At 54.8% G+C, this 14,675-nt stretch overlaps 4 protein-coding genes across 4 annotated transcripts; 2 read left to right on the forward strand and 2 right to left on the reverse strand.

Moving 5' to 3' along the window:
* Positions 1 to 1,253: 1,253 nt before the first annotated feature.
* CPAR01_05221 (PH domain-containing protein) lies at positions 1,254 to 5,922 on the reverse strand (the record flags this gene model as incomplete). Its single annotated transcript, XM_060489500.1, has 3 exons — positions 1,254 to 4,994; positions 5,103 to 5,260; positions 5,379 to 5,922. The coding sequence occupies 3 exons, from the start codon at positions 5,920 to 5,922 to the stop codon at positions 1,254 to 1,256; spliced, it is 4,443 nt and encodes a 1,480-aa protein (XP_060350966.1).
* A 139-nt stretch (positions 5,923 to 6,061) lies between these two features.
* On the reverse strand, positions 6,062 to 6,412 carry CPAR01_05222 (uncharacterized protein; the record flags this gene model as incomplete). The annotated part of the gene is made up of 1 exon (XM_060489501.1): positions 6,062 to 6,412. The coding sequence occupies one exon, from the start codon at positions 6,410 to 6,412 to the stop codon at positions 6,062 to 6,064; it is 351 nt and encodes a 116-aa protein (XP_060350967.1).
* Positions 6,413 to 8,610: 2,198 nt separating this feature from the next.
* On the forward strand, positions 8,611 to 8,793 carry CPAR01_05223 (uncharacterized protein; the record flags this gene model as incomplete). The annotated part of the gene is made up of 1 exon (XM_060489502.1): positions 8,611 to 8,793. A coding segment is annotated over one exon (183 nt), but the record flags the coding sequence as incomplete, so codon positions are not given.
* A 4,325-nt stretch (positions 8,794 to 13,118) lies between these two features.
* Positions 13,119 to 13,373, forward strand: CPAR01_05224 (uncharacterized protein; the record flags this gene model as incomplete). Its single annotated transcript, XM_060489503.1, has 1 exon — positions 13,119 to 13,373. A coding segment is annotated over one exon (255 nt), but the record flags the coding sequence as incomplete, so codon positions are not given.
* Positions 13,374 to 14,675: the final 1,302 nt, after the last annotated feature.

A 14,675-nucleotide genomic window follows, 5' to 3' on the forward strand; every position in this document is an offset into this window, starting at 1 on the left:
CAGACAGCGCGTTGCAAGTCAGATGATGCAAGACTTCCTACAGACCCGCGAGGCGTGGGCGGGCATGCGCGTGAGCGTGAGGCGTGGACTCGACCCTCGAGAACACAAAAAAAAAATGTCTCTGATTGTGGAAAGATGCGACGAGCCACTGGCTGGGGTTGGTCCTCCCGCCGCCCGGGGGCGTTGAGGGGTCTTGGTCCCGTCCCGTCAGGTCCTGTGTAATCAGTGGCCACGAGGCAGCAAGAGCACCCGCAGCCGCTGTCAGCCAGTCGGTGCTTAGAAACTTTGGGTACTTGGGCCTTGTACCTAGTCTCCACTAAAAGTATACCGGTAAGGTACCTACACCGGTACTCTCACTTACACGGTAGCTGCCACCAAGACGCGCCAAAAGACGTGACAGTCAGGAGAACCTAAAGCTAGAACGCGGCGACGTGACGGCTGAAGAGCTCCGGGCCATTTAGACACCTCAGCAATTACCGTACTCCATAGTTGAAGTGGCGATAAACTAAAGTAGTCAGGGCGGGTACAGATAGATACACAAGCTCGGGCAGTTTGAATTGAGTTGCCGGTGGCCGCAGCTCGCTCTGCCCCAGACCAGCCACCATCATAAATGCCTAATTTCTAAATGGCCACCTCCTATTCCATACACACTCACAACACTTTCCTAGTGTAGAATTCATTAGTGAACTCTCGGGTGGAAATCATCTTCACCGATTTCACATGTCTGCCTAACAAGGGAGGAACTTGCCTCGCCGATCCAGGCCTGATCTTCGCCCGTGCGCAGGCTTCAACTCAGGACTGGGAATTGTGACGATTCACAGATTCATACGAACACCTTACCTCAGCTGATGATGACAACCATGTACTGTAAATGAGGAGCCAGGCAAGACCAGGAAAATCTTGGAAAATCTCGTCTTGTTATGCTAATTCTTTCTCGTCATTTATGTTCGGCCGTCTCTGCTAGTCATCAATGCCAGCCGTCAGCCATGCTATTACCCAGCCTCTACTCAACAAAAGAAAATCCCAGATGCTTGTCCTGTCTAGGACCAAAAGCTACAACCAATTTTCCTATGGTTGCAGTTACGTCTCTCCAAACGCCTTCCATGTGGCCGTTCCAGATGATGTTACACTTCTTCCAAGACAAGGGCACATTGCCCCGTCTGCTGGTATCTACTCAGTCAATAAAAACCAAACTTCTTCTTCTCCTCTCTCCATCTGTATCTCCCTTCATCTCATTGAACCTCTCAGGTCTTCTAAAAAGCCTGTCCCTGGTATGTCGCCGGGTAGGCTTGTCCACGTCCACCCTGACGAGGGCCCGGGGAGTACTGGCCCTGTTGCTGCTGCATGAATCGGGGATCCATTATCTGAGGTCCGGGTGATTGGCGACCCTGGCGCATGGCCATCGGGTTGGCATAAGAACCTCCCTGGCTGTATCCGCCTCCTTGGCCACCAAAATTGCTGACTGCACCTCCGTAAGTGCTGGCCGCGCCGCCGCCGTAGTTGCTCGCGGGGCCGTAGCTGCTGCCCTGAGCGTAGCCGAAGTTCTGCGCAGGCCCGGTTGCGTATCCGTTGGGCTGTCCCCTCGGCTGACCCATTTGGCCCATCTGTCCCATCTGACCCATTTGTCCCATTGGACCCATTTGGCTCATTTGGCCAACAGACATGTTGCTCTGAGTGTACATGCCCTGAGGGATCATGCCTCCAGGAGACATGGGCTGCTGTTGCTGGGCATACATCTGTTGCTGTTGATAGACCTGCTGTTGCTGCTGACGTTGAAGCTGCTGCTGGTAGACCATGGCTTGTTGCTGCTGGCGCTGGTTGATGGCTTGCTGCACCGCCTGCGTGTTCATACCCTGCTTGGCCCGCTGTCTCTCCTGCTCACGGGCGTGGATCGCGCCAACCAAGCCAGCTCCCTGCTGCTGCTGGTTCGCATTGCGGTTGCCGGCCATCGTAATGAGCGGCGAGCCCGTCATGCGAGCGACGTGCTCCTGTTCCCGCGCCGACAGGTGAGACGACACCTCACCACTGCTAGTCATGTCGAGAACGGCGTTGGCGCCGCGAGAGCCGGGACGCTGCAGGAGGTCTGCCGAGCTGCTACGAGAGTGCCGAGCGAGCATCTCCTGAGAACCGCTCCGGGTCATGGCGGGAGTCGGGGTCATCGATCGCATAGTAAGGATGTTGCCAGAGGGCGTCCTATTGTGCGCGTACAAGGGAGCAGTCGGTTGGGCAGCGCGCTGCTGGACAAACTGCTCGGCGCTCATGCCTGGACCGCTAGGAACGGCGGCAGCGCCAGGTTGCCAAGCGACCTTCCTGACCGTTTCCTCAGACTCTTGACGGTTATGGCTGGGGTCATTGCCCGTAGGAGACTTCATGGCCGTCGGGGAGAATGGTCGCTGAGGGCCGGGCATGGCTTGATAGGTCATGGGCGTAGGTGTCTTGTTTCTTGCGGGTTGATTGGCTCCGTAGTTGACGGTAGGCCCAAAGTTGACATCAGGAATGGCGAACTCTCCATTGTCAGAGTCGGCGCCACCCACGGTCTTCAAAACACCTGCTCTGGGCCGCTCGAAAGACTTTTGAGAGCGCTGTGTCTCGCTGGACTTGCGGCTGGCGTAGTCTGGGCTCGCAGTTGACGATGCGTCGTCGTAGTAGCTAGCATCGCTCCTCTGCGTCTGAGCTCTGTTGATCTGCTGCTCGGGGACCGGTGTCCGCTGTCTGGGGTCGCGGGGTTGGATTTGCTGGAATCCCGCCTGATCGATAATGTTGTTGCCCCAACTGCCACCGCTGGAGGCCGAGATGGGCGTCTGTTGCTGGGGGCTTCTCAAGCTGTCCGATCGAGTCGGCAACGGTTTGCGCTGGAAGGCGGGGTTCGTATCGATCCCGGGGAGCGGGACACCGCGGCCTTGAGCTCGAGGGTCTCTACCGTGAGGAGGTGGGGGCGGTCCCATCGCCTGAGGGTTCATGCCGCGGTTTCGCATTTCCGGAGTAGGCACTCGGCCTGGTCCACCCAAGGGGGGAGTTCTTGTGCCATCGGGTCGCGAAAAGTTGCTGAACGACGGCTGAGGACGGATCTGAGGGGGATGTCCTTCAACTGGGCTTCTCATCTGCTCAAGGCCTTCCAAGTGTTCAGGAGGGGGAGGGGGTCTCGCATCTTGAGGGCCTCGACTTTGAGGATTGGGAGGCAAGGGACCCTGAGGGTGAGGGCTGGGGGGGCCGAACGTCTGCTGGGCAAGGGGCGATCGGGAACGCTTCTGGTTCATGGGCGGAATAGGGGGCGGAAGACCACCGGAGGGAGGAGGGGTTTGGTTAGGGGTCAGAGCTTCACGAGACATTGTATCGTTAGCAGTGCCTCCTACATGGTGGTCGGGATAAGCTTGAGGATGTACCAAAGGACCAGATGGCGCAGCATCCTCACCACTCCTCCGCTCAGACGACGCATCAGATGGGCTATCGGGGGGAATCACAAATCCTCCTGCCTTCGTCAACTGGGAAAGGGTAGTGTTTGACAATCGAGTAGTAGCCCTGCGAAGATCTGGAGAGTGGTAAGGTTTGCCCGCAGGCTTGGAGTTAGGACCGTAGTTGAATGCAGGGGGAGCGGCAACAGGCTCGGGCGACTCCATCTGGCGCACAGTTCCCTCAATCTCTCGCACCGGTGTGCTCCGAGCTGTGTCTTCTTCAGAGCTCTGGGTTCCTGAGCGAAGAATACCTCTCGCCGGGGGCGGGCCACGCGCTGGTGAGGGACCTCTGGCTGGCGAACGTGCAGGTGAGTTGTTGTAGGAGTTGCTGTACGAGCTGTCGTAGCCACGGTCCTCAGGGCGCTGGGGTGTGTGACCAAGCAGATGAGGGTCCGAAGAGTTGCGTGCATGGTTTGCTTTGTTCATGATACCAGCCAATGCAGGAGGCGCACGAGAAGTCGTGACAGGTGTACTCTCTGAGCGGTTGGGTGCGCCCAGTGACATGGATCGAGAAGACCGGTTTGAAATGGCATCAGATGCAAAGCCGACTCTAGGCTTGGCCGGCACAGGGCTGGAGGTGCCATTGCCGAAGCTGAGGCGGTTGCTCTTCTTGCTTCCACTTCTTTGACGCGTGGCTTGGGACTCATCCATTGCATTCATTCGCTTACCAGTGAGCTCCTTGAGCTTCTTTCTCCAATCACGTTCCGACCAGCTTGAGCTGCCTTCTTCCAAGATCAATCCAGTAACGTCAAGAATCTCGAGGTAACCGTATCTTCGGTGCTTTGGCATGGCAAACATGAGTGATCTCGGGTCGAGGACACTGGCTACTAATCTGCCGGGGCGGCCGTAGAGACAAAAGGTATCCCAGGTAGGGAAGAGGAAGCGCAGCAGCATCTCAAAGCCGCTGACGGCAGGGTGAGTTTCGGGCATGATGAAGACGAAACCCTCGGTGGACGACGGCGGGTCAGAGTGGATGGTGATGTTTCCCTCGATCTTAAGGAGCGTTGATGCATCAATCAGCGACTTGGCCTGCGGGTAGATGGCGTAGGAAGAGTAGGCATCGGTAATGGTGGCAATGGGGCGAGCCTTCTTTTGCTTCTTGCCGTCCTTCTTGGTATCGTAGAACTTGATGTCTCCCTTGAGAATCGGCGTGGAACGATCGTAAGGCGACTTTTTGCGCATCTCCTTCTGGGCCCTTGCATACTCCTTCTCGTCGGGGGGAGAAATGACACACCAGCACCGTCTCCAGGGGACTCCGGCGCCGAATCGTACACGCACCCATTCCTCGGTCTTGAACTTTTGTCTATCCATGATGAGGTTGATGTTGTTGAGAGACTTGCCCTTGCCGGCGATCAAGGCACCGGTGTACGCCTCCTGCAGGGTCGAGTGCTCGTACATAGCGAGCCTGATGCCAGCAGTCCATTGTATTAGTGAATGGTGCGAGTTGAAGTGCAGCAGATAACGGTTCCTGCCGGCAGTTGAGACGCTGAGGATATTCTGCAGCGGCTGTTCGTCATTCGATCGTGTTGGTAGGGATTCGATCTATACGCCAAGGACATGGTAAATTAGCACTCGTTCCATCCCCCGCACCGTCGTACCTGCCAATGCTGCCAAATCTGGCTGGGGCATGGCAGTCGGGGCTCGACATACCATTTTGATCGAAGCGTCAGTCAAGTTGATGAATTTGGGGAGGATCTCGCCGTCCTCGCCAGCGGCATCGAGCTCTGCGGCGTCCCATAGTGACAAGACGGTTCCGACAAGCTGAGCGAAGCACTCAGTCCAGGTGCGGTCGGGATTGGGCTTGCCCTCTGTAAATTTGGTCAGTGATCGGGTCCGAGTGTTATGCGCGTCGCCACCACCAGCTAAGGTAGCTGCAGGCGCAGAGGTAAAATAAAAAGCACTAGGAAAAAATAAAATAAAACTCACGTGTGTTTTGGTCGTCCAGCTTTAGGAAGTATCCCTCCTGGTACAGCTTGTTCGCATGGCTGTTCAGGAAAGTGAAGATGGGCTGAAGCTCGGGAATGGTATCTTCGTTGATATCCATGAGGGGCGGCTGGTATGGCATTACCATCGAAAGTGGGCGGGAGGAGCTGCGTTGGCGGCCAGTGACGGATCTGGGGCTATTTACGGGCGAGCTGTTGGCAGTTCCGTTGGCGGGCGATGACGCATATTCGGATGGTGGACGCGCGGGCGAAGTAGGGGTTGCGGGGCGCTGGCCGAAACTGGCGGGCGGTTCTGGAAAGGGTTCTGTTTTTTGGGATTGAGATTGTTGACGTTGATGTTGTGTTGTTGGTGGATTTGAAGTCGGGTGTGACTTGAGGTTGTATGGAGGAAAAGGTGTCGCCGCGTCGGGGGGAGGTGACGAATTGGGAGTTGGCTGGTTTGTCTTGCTGCCGTCCCTCGAAGTGGCAGAAAATTGGGACATGAATGAGAGGACTGTGGTGCCCATGGAAGCGGATTTGGTCAGCATGGTTGCGCGCGTGTCTCTCTTCTCTCTGTGTCTCCTTCCAAATCCACACAGCTACACCTCAGTGATACCAAATACAGGCAATTAAAAAAATCAGAGCCACTGGGTCATAAAAAAGTAACAATATCGCCCCGGTACCCGACTAATTGGCCAGGACCATCAACTGGCCGGGGGTGAGCGGATGTGAGGGGGATTGCGAAGGGAGGAGCGCAAGGGGAAGAGAGGGGTCCCCGGTGGACGAGCGAGAAGGACGACGGATGGTGAGGATGGCCGAGCAGGGCGATACTGGGGCGGACGGGTAGCGGCAGGGAAGACAGAGGCAGGGAAGACAGAGGCAGGAGTACAGTGTTAAATGGCGAGGACGATGGTTCAGGATTCTGGTGATGCAAAGCCATCCAGGACCAGCGGAGGACAGAAAACAAGGCCGGGCAAGGGTATTTGATGTAAATGCCGCCAAACAACAGCATTGCGCAGTAAAAGGGATATTGGGCATATTAGGATTGGGATGCACGCCAGCAACACGCGCCAGCGCGCAACCAAAAAAGCCTCCTACGCATGATGGTCCGGTGCGAGCCTGCAAGGACTGGGCTGGGCTGGGAAACTTGGGAAGAAGGGGGGGGGGGTGTGCCAACTGCAGCAACTTGCGCTAAGAAGGCTAACAAGATGGGAACTTGGGAAGACTATGCGACAAGAGCTGGAAGAAGGGAATGTGGGAGCACGAACCTCGATTACGGCCCATCTTTGCGGCTTTGCTTGACGCCTTGCTCGACGTTTTGCCAAGCCAGCAACCATGCAACCAAATTACTGAGAGACAACCACTTGCGCCGTGCGCGACCAAGATTGGTCTTGGATGAGCAGGACAAGCCTACAAGGCCCCCTCTAGCCCGTCGAGACGAGGATGCGAGGAATGGACAGAGATGCGATCGCGCGGGAAGGGATTCGGGGATTCGAGGGTTTCGGAATCGACAGCTTCGGCCCTGGGACTAGCGCAATTCCTCTGAATGCTCGGTAGGGGGGGACGTTACGAATCGGGGTGAGTGAGAGACCGAAGGGTCGTTCGTTGGATTCGTGGATCTCTCCGGCTTTAAGATTATCGTGTGGTGGTAGTGGATGCGATGCGATGTAATGGCCGGACGAGGTGTGCGCAGTACGCAATACGCGGTGCTGTATCCGTACGATTACGGGTGACTCGGCGGCCGGGAGGGAGGTTGCGCGGTCTGTAAGGTAATCTTAAGATCCGACTGACCGACGAAGCACACACTTCTTTGCGCGGCGAGCACAAAAAAGGTGGAATTAATATGGATGATGGAACGAATAAAGGGACCCAGGCGAACAAGTAACGAAGTTTCGGGACGGGCAGCGATTAGGATTCAGCCATGGGTATCTTCGGGTTCCGTCTGTCTGTGTGTATGTACGTGTCTCAGCGCTGTTGGTGTTAGAGGGAGGTTAAGTGTAGTCGATGAAGAGAGAGATTCGAGATGACACGAGACGAATCGAAGAGCAGGACAACCAGAAAATCGGAAACCAGGAAAACAGAAAGAGGGAAGAAAGTCTGAAAAAGGTAGGAGAATCCCCGAGATGATGTATGAATCCGTACCCGAGCGAGTATGGAGTGAGTGTCAAGGTAAGGTAGGTAAGGTAGGTATGGATGGATGGAGAGAGCATGGAGAGCATGGAAACGACGGGAACGTGTCAAAAAAGACCCCCAAGCACGAGGCGTACCTTACCTTACTCTGAGAGGTACTCTGAGAGGTGTACCAAGTACGGGAGTACCTCCGGGAGTACGGGGAGTGAGTGAGGTACCTACGTACGGAGGCGTATTATGCAACAAGAATTAGCAACACCGCCTACTTCTGCGACCTGCTGTTTCCTCACTCTTCTCTCGTACCCAGTCACCGTCACCGTCACGCAGCTCAGTCGGCTGCACTGCAGCAAGGTAGCAGCAGTTTGGCAGGTGGTCCCAGACTCCCAGGTCAAGGTCCCGGTCCAGCAGAAACCAGACCAGAAAGATCAGCTCAAAGGTTAGGCAACATGAGGCACAAGCACAGGCACAGCAAGGCAAAGGCACGGCCACAGGCGACCCAGAGAAGTCTCCAACAGGTTCAAGACTCCCCCATTCGAGCCAGGTTCAGCGGGCAGATCAAGCTGCGGTGAATTGTACTTTGTAACTTTCCTGTGAATAAAAGCCCCGGAACATCTGAGTAAACCGTGTGTATCCGTAGTAGAAAGAGTGCCGCAGCGGTAACAGGGCTAGGCCCGTCCCAAACCAATCCACGACCAGCAATACACCAAGGCCCTTCCCCCGGGAACAAGAGCCCGAACGACGTAATGGCGTTGGGTATGCCGGGGGGTCTGCTGTGCTGTCTACCTTGCTGCCGTCCTTGCGTACGCACAGGCTCTGGCGGTCGCTCGGGCTGGGCTGGGCGGCCGTGATCTCGACGACGACGACGATGATGATGTTGATGACTCTGTCTCTCCCGCTACTCTTTCGGTGTTGGCGGTGCTTAGTCTCCCCCGACAAGCGCCGCACTATCTGACTGTGGACTGTCACTACTGTCGTCTGTGAGGTGGGAACTTTATGGAGAACACTATGAGCCGGCCTTCCATCTTGGGCCTTTGGGGTACGTTGCTAGTTCTCTTCGGTTGTCTTTTTAGCCTCTTCGACCTCCCGGTTTTTTCGAAACTTTTCAGGTTGTGCTTGATTCCCTTTCCTTGTTTCTTCTGACTTCCTTTTCGTTTGTCTCTGTTGCTTCAGCTGCAGTCAAGACATTTCTTTCACTTTACCGACTCTTCTTGGGTTTCCTGCAAGGGATAACACATGCCTACGTATACTGTTCAATCATGAAAGTAAATGGCTGGATAGATAGAGAATAGAAAAGAGAGGAGACGATGAATGCGGTCAAAAGGTACTTCCAGATACATACCTACCTCTCTCGCTCTCTCCCCCGGCCAAAAAAGTTCAATAGCTTGCGGATGAGCCGGACGATGCAGCACGTCAAGGTTCCTTGATCCGCCTTTGGGGCTCAGAGAGGTTGACCGTCGACTCGTCGAGAGACACACAGAAAATCCAAGCCCTTGGCCTGCCAAGACGAGCCAGCATCCGGGCTCTGCGGGCTTAGGGTCTTGGTATTTTGTGCTCTTTTGGACGGGATCGATGGGATGCGTTGCTGCGTGCATCGGCATCTGCTCATTCTTAGTCTCTTTTCCCCATCCCCCCCCCCCCAGCCCAGCCCAGCCCAGCCATTTTCCGACTCGGTCCTCGAGACTGTGTGTGCCCTGAGTGGTCTCGTCGTAAACACTTGTCTGGCGCCTAGGTACGACAAGCTGAGCCGCAAAAAAAAAAAAAAAAAAAAAGGATGTAACAGAGGGCGCAAAAGCGTGTAAGACGAGAAGTCTCGAATCGAACCAAACGACCGGCGCCGGCGCAATGGGAAGTGGCTTCGGCGCTACTCCATACTCCCTCCGTACTCCGTACACAACAGCGAGTTATTACCAACTCACTAGTTCGACAACTCGCGAGCAACTGGACAGCGGTTGCAGTTGTCGATACCTTAGCTCGTCGAGAAAAAAAGTGCCAGGGTACGGCGGTCCGTAGGTCTAGCGTACCGCTGTTGTTCCCAAGCAGGGGTAATGGGGTGGGTGGACGCGCAACGCCTTCCCTCTCACCCACACAACTTCGCAAGTGGACAAGACTCTACGTAGAGAGAAAGAGATCGGGTGGATGAGGCGATCGCCTGGCTGAGGACCGACCGGAGCACTGCATGCAGATGGGGGAGGTGGGCGGTTCCAAACGAAATAAATGCGAGGTCGGGACGCCTAGCTTGCAACTCGCAACTCCTTGGCTAACCAGTCGACCCGTACGAGTGAATAAGGTAAGGCGCACTAGTAGCGGACTAGGGATCTGACAGCGCAGGCGCCGGTGTATTCGTGATCCGTGCCGGGGCAGGCTGTTGGGGTTGGGGTGGTGGTCTAGACAAGAGGTATGTATTATCCGTGAGATATCTCGGGACAATGTATCCGTTCTTTTCGATGCGGTGTGAAAGTTGTCAAGTTCGAGGTGAGAGATATCCCGTAGTCCTTTGTTCCGACACCCCTGTTTGCGTCTACTGGACTATTCTCAACTGTTCTGTTTGTGTATTTTCCTTCTTTCGTATAGATAAACCTCGTTTCCCAGTGTCTCATCTTAACTCTTTGCTCGTAGAGGCAAGGAGTTTGGTTCTTCGACGGTCTACCACAGTATGATGCGCCGTTGTAGGGGGCAAGAAAAGAGCCCGGGAGATGCGCCACCTGCCCAATCCACGAGTCCACACCAGATCCTCCCCCTGGGCCACACACCGTGGCTCTTGCGCGTGGGCTGGGGCTACTTGGGACGGATTAAGGCACCACCTGACCGTCTTGTTCCAGAACGTGGAGGGCTTCAGGTTTTGGAAAAAAGAGGCTGGGTTAGGTTTTGGGGGCCAAAAGGGGGGGATGAACCGAAACGGACAGACCTACGCAGTATGGTTCAGGTTCTTTCTGCTCACTGGTTTCTTCAACTGTCTCTATTCTGAAGATATCATATGTTCGGTGCAAATCATTGCCGAACGCTTTCTGTTAGGAAGCTCTGCTTCTGCTCACTTGCTTGTAGGCTGTAGCTAGGAAGCAGGGCTGGGCGTCTAGGCTAAAACCCCGTGCATCCCGAAGTAAAGTCGCAACTTGTACATACATAGAGACAGACGGAGCTAGTCTAATCATGGAGTTTCTGATTCACCTACCGCACTTGTCTTGAGTCCCGCGTGGCTGTGCAAAGAGAAAAAAAAGTCAAGTGGTTGGAGATTTGGAGAACCAGTGCTCTCCGTAACCAGTAGCCGTAGCCCATCTCTCTTTCGGACGGAGGATTGCAAGTCATGCGGTGCCCGCAGAAAGCGATCGGGGTTGTCGGGTGTCACGTTCGCGAGAGAGAGCATTGTTGTTTGGGCCCCCAAGTTGAGTTGTCAGATGCCCGCCCGCCGCCCGCCGTCGCCGCCGCTATTCTTCACAAAGTGACAGAACCACCCGGTTCGGCCGTCACCACAAGAGTAATGTCCGCTTCGGTCTCGGTTCTTGTGTCGCTCGCCCTTGCGAGTTCCGTTGGAGATTTGACATGATATCTCTGCCTCGCGGCCTGCCTCGCACCGCTACGTATGCCTTTTTCAGAATCGAATTCCGCGTGTCCATGACAGTCAATGGTGGTCATGGAATTACGAGCAGGGTTATTGTAATGTGGGCAAAGTACTCCGTAGGGAGACATGTTCCAAACAGCTGCAATCAGCCAGTGTCGCGGGAGGGAGAGTGTACCTACGCTTGCTGGCTTGGCGATCCGTCCTGACCACCCAGTCGCGACTCGCCATAAGTCCATACTAGAACATCACTTTCTAACAAGGAACATCTTATCGTCATCACAAGGTCCTACTCGATCTTCCAGTGTCGGCCGGGAACTGTGTTTCAGTTCTTACAAGTAAGGTTGGCTTCTCTCTAGACTCCATGATCTTTTAGTTACGGAAGGGAATCTAATAGTCTTCCAAAGCTACAGCGTCTTTCCCCGGCCCGATGAACCACGTGTGGTTAGGTACTTGAGGTACCTTATCCGACAAAGCTCCTCCTTCCCTGTATCGTCTAGTGCTTAGGTCGATACAGATATCTACTTATGCCTAGTATCTTCCTCTATAGCTAAACTCCCTGGCTATCGGTGACCTCAAGCATTAGAGTGCCATTTTGCCGGAGATCTTGGTTCAAGGTTGGTTCTTGATCCCGATTACAAGACACTTCAATACGGCCTCATGGCCATCTGTAACCTTGAGTTTACCGCTCTTGTCCTCACTTCTCAGAGGTCCGCGTCCCACTAGCAAGACATACCCAATACCGTCCGTCTGTGAGACGTACAACACGGCGGCAATTGTAAAGTAAGAAAGTATCCAAGGAACTCCAGTGCCGACTTGGCTCCTGGGCTTTTCTGCCACCTCTTCCGTGGTTGTTCAGGAACCCCAGCTGAGGGTCAGTAACCCAAAGGAATCGACTAAGCCGTGGACCACGATCGCAGGGACCCCAAGTGACCCTATTCAATCTCGGAGCGAGAACGCAGCGAGCCCGCTTGCCAACACGTATTTCCGGGGCAGATTTTGTCCAGCATGGCATGATTTCGCCGACTTTGATGCGCCTGCCTCATTGAGTTGCTGGCGCCAAAGGAGACAAACTGGGTCCTCCCAGGGCGGGTCGAGTACTCCGAAGAGCTGGGGCATCAACATCCATTATCCATACGTGTGTATCCGTACGGAGTAGAAGAGGGGGTCTCCCAAGGGTTCGAAGAGGGGCCGTTGACGCCGGCCGTGATCCCCCTGTTTCTCTTGATTGTTCTTCTCTCTAATCGTACGGGTACGGGACACAGACTTACAGCGTATCCGTACGAACAGTCAGCGACATAGCTGCGGCGGCCGGCCATTCGTTTGGTTGGAGGGGAGGGCTTGCTGCCGCCGTTTACACTGCCTTCCGGTGAGATCTGCCGTCAGAATTGTGTCCGATGTGAAACCGCCAGACCGGGCGTTCTCTCCCCCCGTCATCGCTGGTAGGTATGCATTGATAGGTTCCTCCAAACCAGAACGCAAGGATGTTGTACTGCTCTGTGCATCATCTGTACGAATTCAAAGCATAAAGTTAGGCACGAAGACATCGGACGAGTGGCTCCATCTCTCTCTCCCACGCATCCAGCCCACGTACGTAGTCATTGACTTGTTGGTCGATGTCGACCGCTTTCTGAGACTCCTCCGCCGCGCGCTGCCCGCTTCCTGACCGCCGTCGCAAAGTTCACGCAGGTATTCCGAAAACGCGGACATTGAAGGAAATCGAACTGAAGGGTCCATACGAGGGCCCCTGTGTTCCCGCATGCGTCAATATTCTGCCCCCCTCTTCTGGGATCCATTGTCATGCGGCCGGGGCAAGGGTTGTTGTCCCACCCCGAGCAGTCGAATTTCGACCCCTCCGCTGAAAGGCGGCAAGGCGAACTCGGAATCCGCACAAAAAGTCCAGAGTGGTGAAAGATGAGCCTAGGTGTATGGAGTAGTGGTAGGACATTTACATTGGCAAAGCCAACCGGAAGGCGAGTATCATACGTCGGGCCCTTGGCAAACAGCAACTGGCTGTGGAATTGCGAAAACGAATCGAATTAGGTATCTGAGGGTATCTTGTATTTTCTGGGCTTCTCCACGAAAGCGCTTACCCTTCACAACTCCGCCCTGTTGAATAGGGCTTTTCTGATCCAATCACGTCGGAGACCGAAGCTCGAGACGAAGCAAAAATACGGCGGGAAACGAAATTCCCAGCCTCCGCCTACACTGGGTTATTACTGTGTCGATGAGCTAAAGCAATGCAACGTCCAGGGCTCAGTCACCACCTATCGAGTCTGGCTCCTCCGAGCTCTACCCGTGCCGTACAAATGGTGAACGGCACAGATACGACAGGCTGGCGATGAACGAACTGCGCTGACGTAAGAGTCCAGTTCTCCGGTTAGCTTGGCGCCAAATGAGACAACTCCCGGCCTAAGGGACGGGTTCGTTGGCGGCTCGGGCAGATCCTTCCTCGACGCGCGTTGATCGACTGTGGGCAGTGACAACACTATGAAAAGATTATTGAAGCAAATCAAGGCGTGCTCACCTCACTGACAACGTATGCTCATTACACTCGATAGTCCCGGCCTCCCGATTGCTGAGTGAGCGCACCTTACCATCTTTACCTGTTGGTGTCAATACTTTGCGTCAGCCCCGTTACGTCATGTCCGGTGAACCGTGAGCCGTGAACGGGGGGGCTCCAAGCCTATCCCTACCGATCTACGAAATTCACAGACCGTGCTGAGTTGGGATACGCGGTTCACGAGAAAGGCTGGTCTGGACTCTTGGATGCGTGAGTACCGAGCAGATATCTTGCAAGGGCGAGACATGGTAGATGATGTCCATAGTTAATTGCAGGCCTGATGGCTCTAGCTGAGTGTCTCGGGCGTCGCGGTTCACTCTCTACAGTCTTAGACACAAGTAGGGAGGCAGTGGCGCGAAGAGTACAGACTTTCAAAAGACCAAACGGTTCGTCAGAAGAAGGCAATCCGAACTGTTGTCAGTCTTGTGCGTGTATGTTTGGTTCCTTGGCATTTGTGTGGTTCGGAGGTTATTGTTAGAAAAGATCGGCAATGGCTGCAAACTTCTAGAATCACAGCCTCTTGAACCTGCACAACCTGCCTGCTTACTTTCTCGTATATATTACGAAAGATCCTGTTCCCCTCACGCAACGAATGACTACTCGATTTCGGCATGCTCAATGGACGCAGCAGGCTTCGAGTGTGACGCAGATTGCTCCAATGCCATGCTTCCATCCTGTTCCAGGCCACCAGCCATGGTGTTTATTTTAGCTATGTTACACCCGCAGAGGCTGCAGCTGAGCGACGGCCACCTCGACCGGGCCAAGCTATTGTCGATCCCGAATGTCGATCTGTTGATGACAGAGGAGCCTCAGAGCCTGTTTCCAGGTTTTTGCATCGGTGGACCGTACCGAGGCGGAAGTTTGCCTTTTCAAAGTTCAGGGGACTGGACGTGCATCGCGCTCCTCTCTAATCGGAAATGCCGACGGAGACGAGTGAGAGCGATATGAGGTTATAGGGAAGGGGATATTACTCCGTATCCTGTTAATGATCAAGATACGGAACGGCTAAGATTTTCTTACGACATGCCAATGCCGGCGTGCTCGGCTTTTACATG

This window comes from Colletotrichum paranaense (assembly GCF_030867605.1).
Source record: "Colletotrichum paranaense strain IMI 384185 chromosome Unknown Scaffold_4.1, whole genome shotgun sequence".
Taxonomy (NCBI): Eukaryota; Fungi; Ascomycota; class Sordariomycetes; order Glomerellales; family Glomerellaceae; genus Colletotrichum; species Colletotrichum paranaense.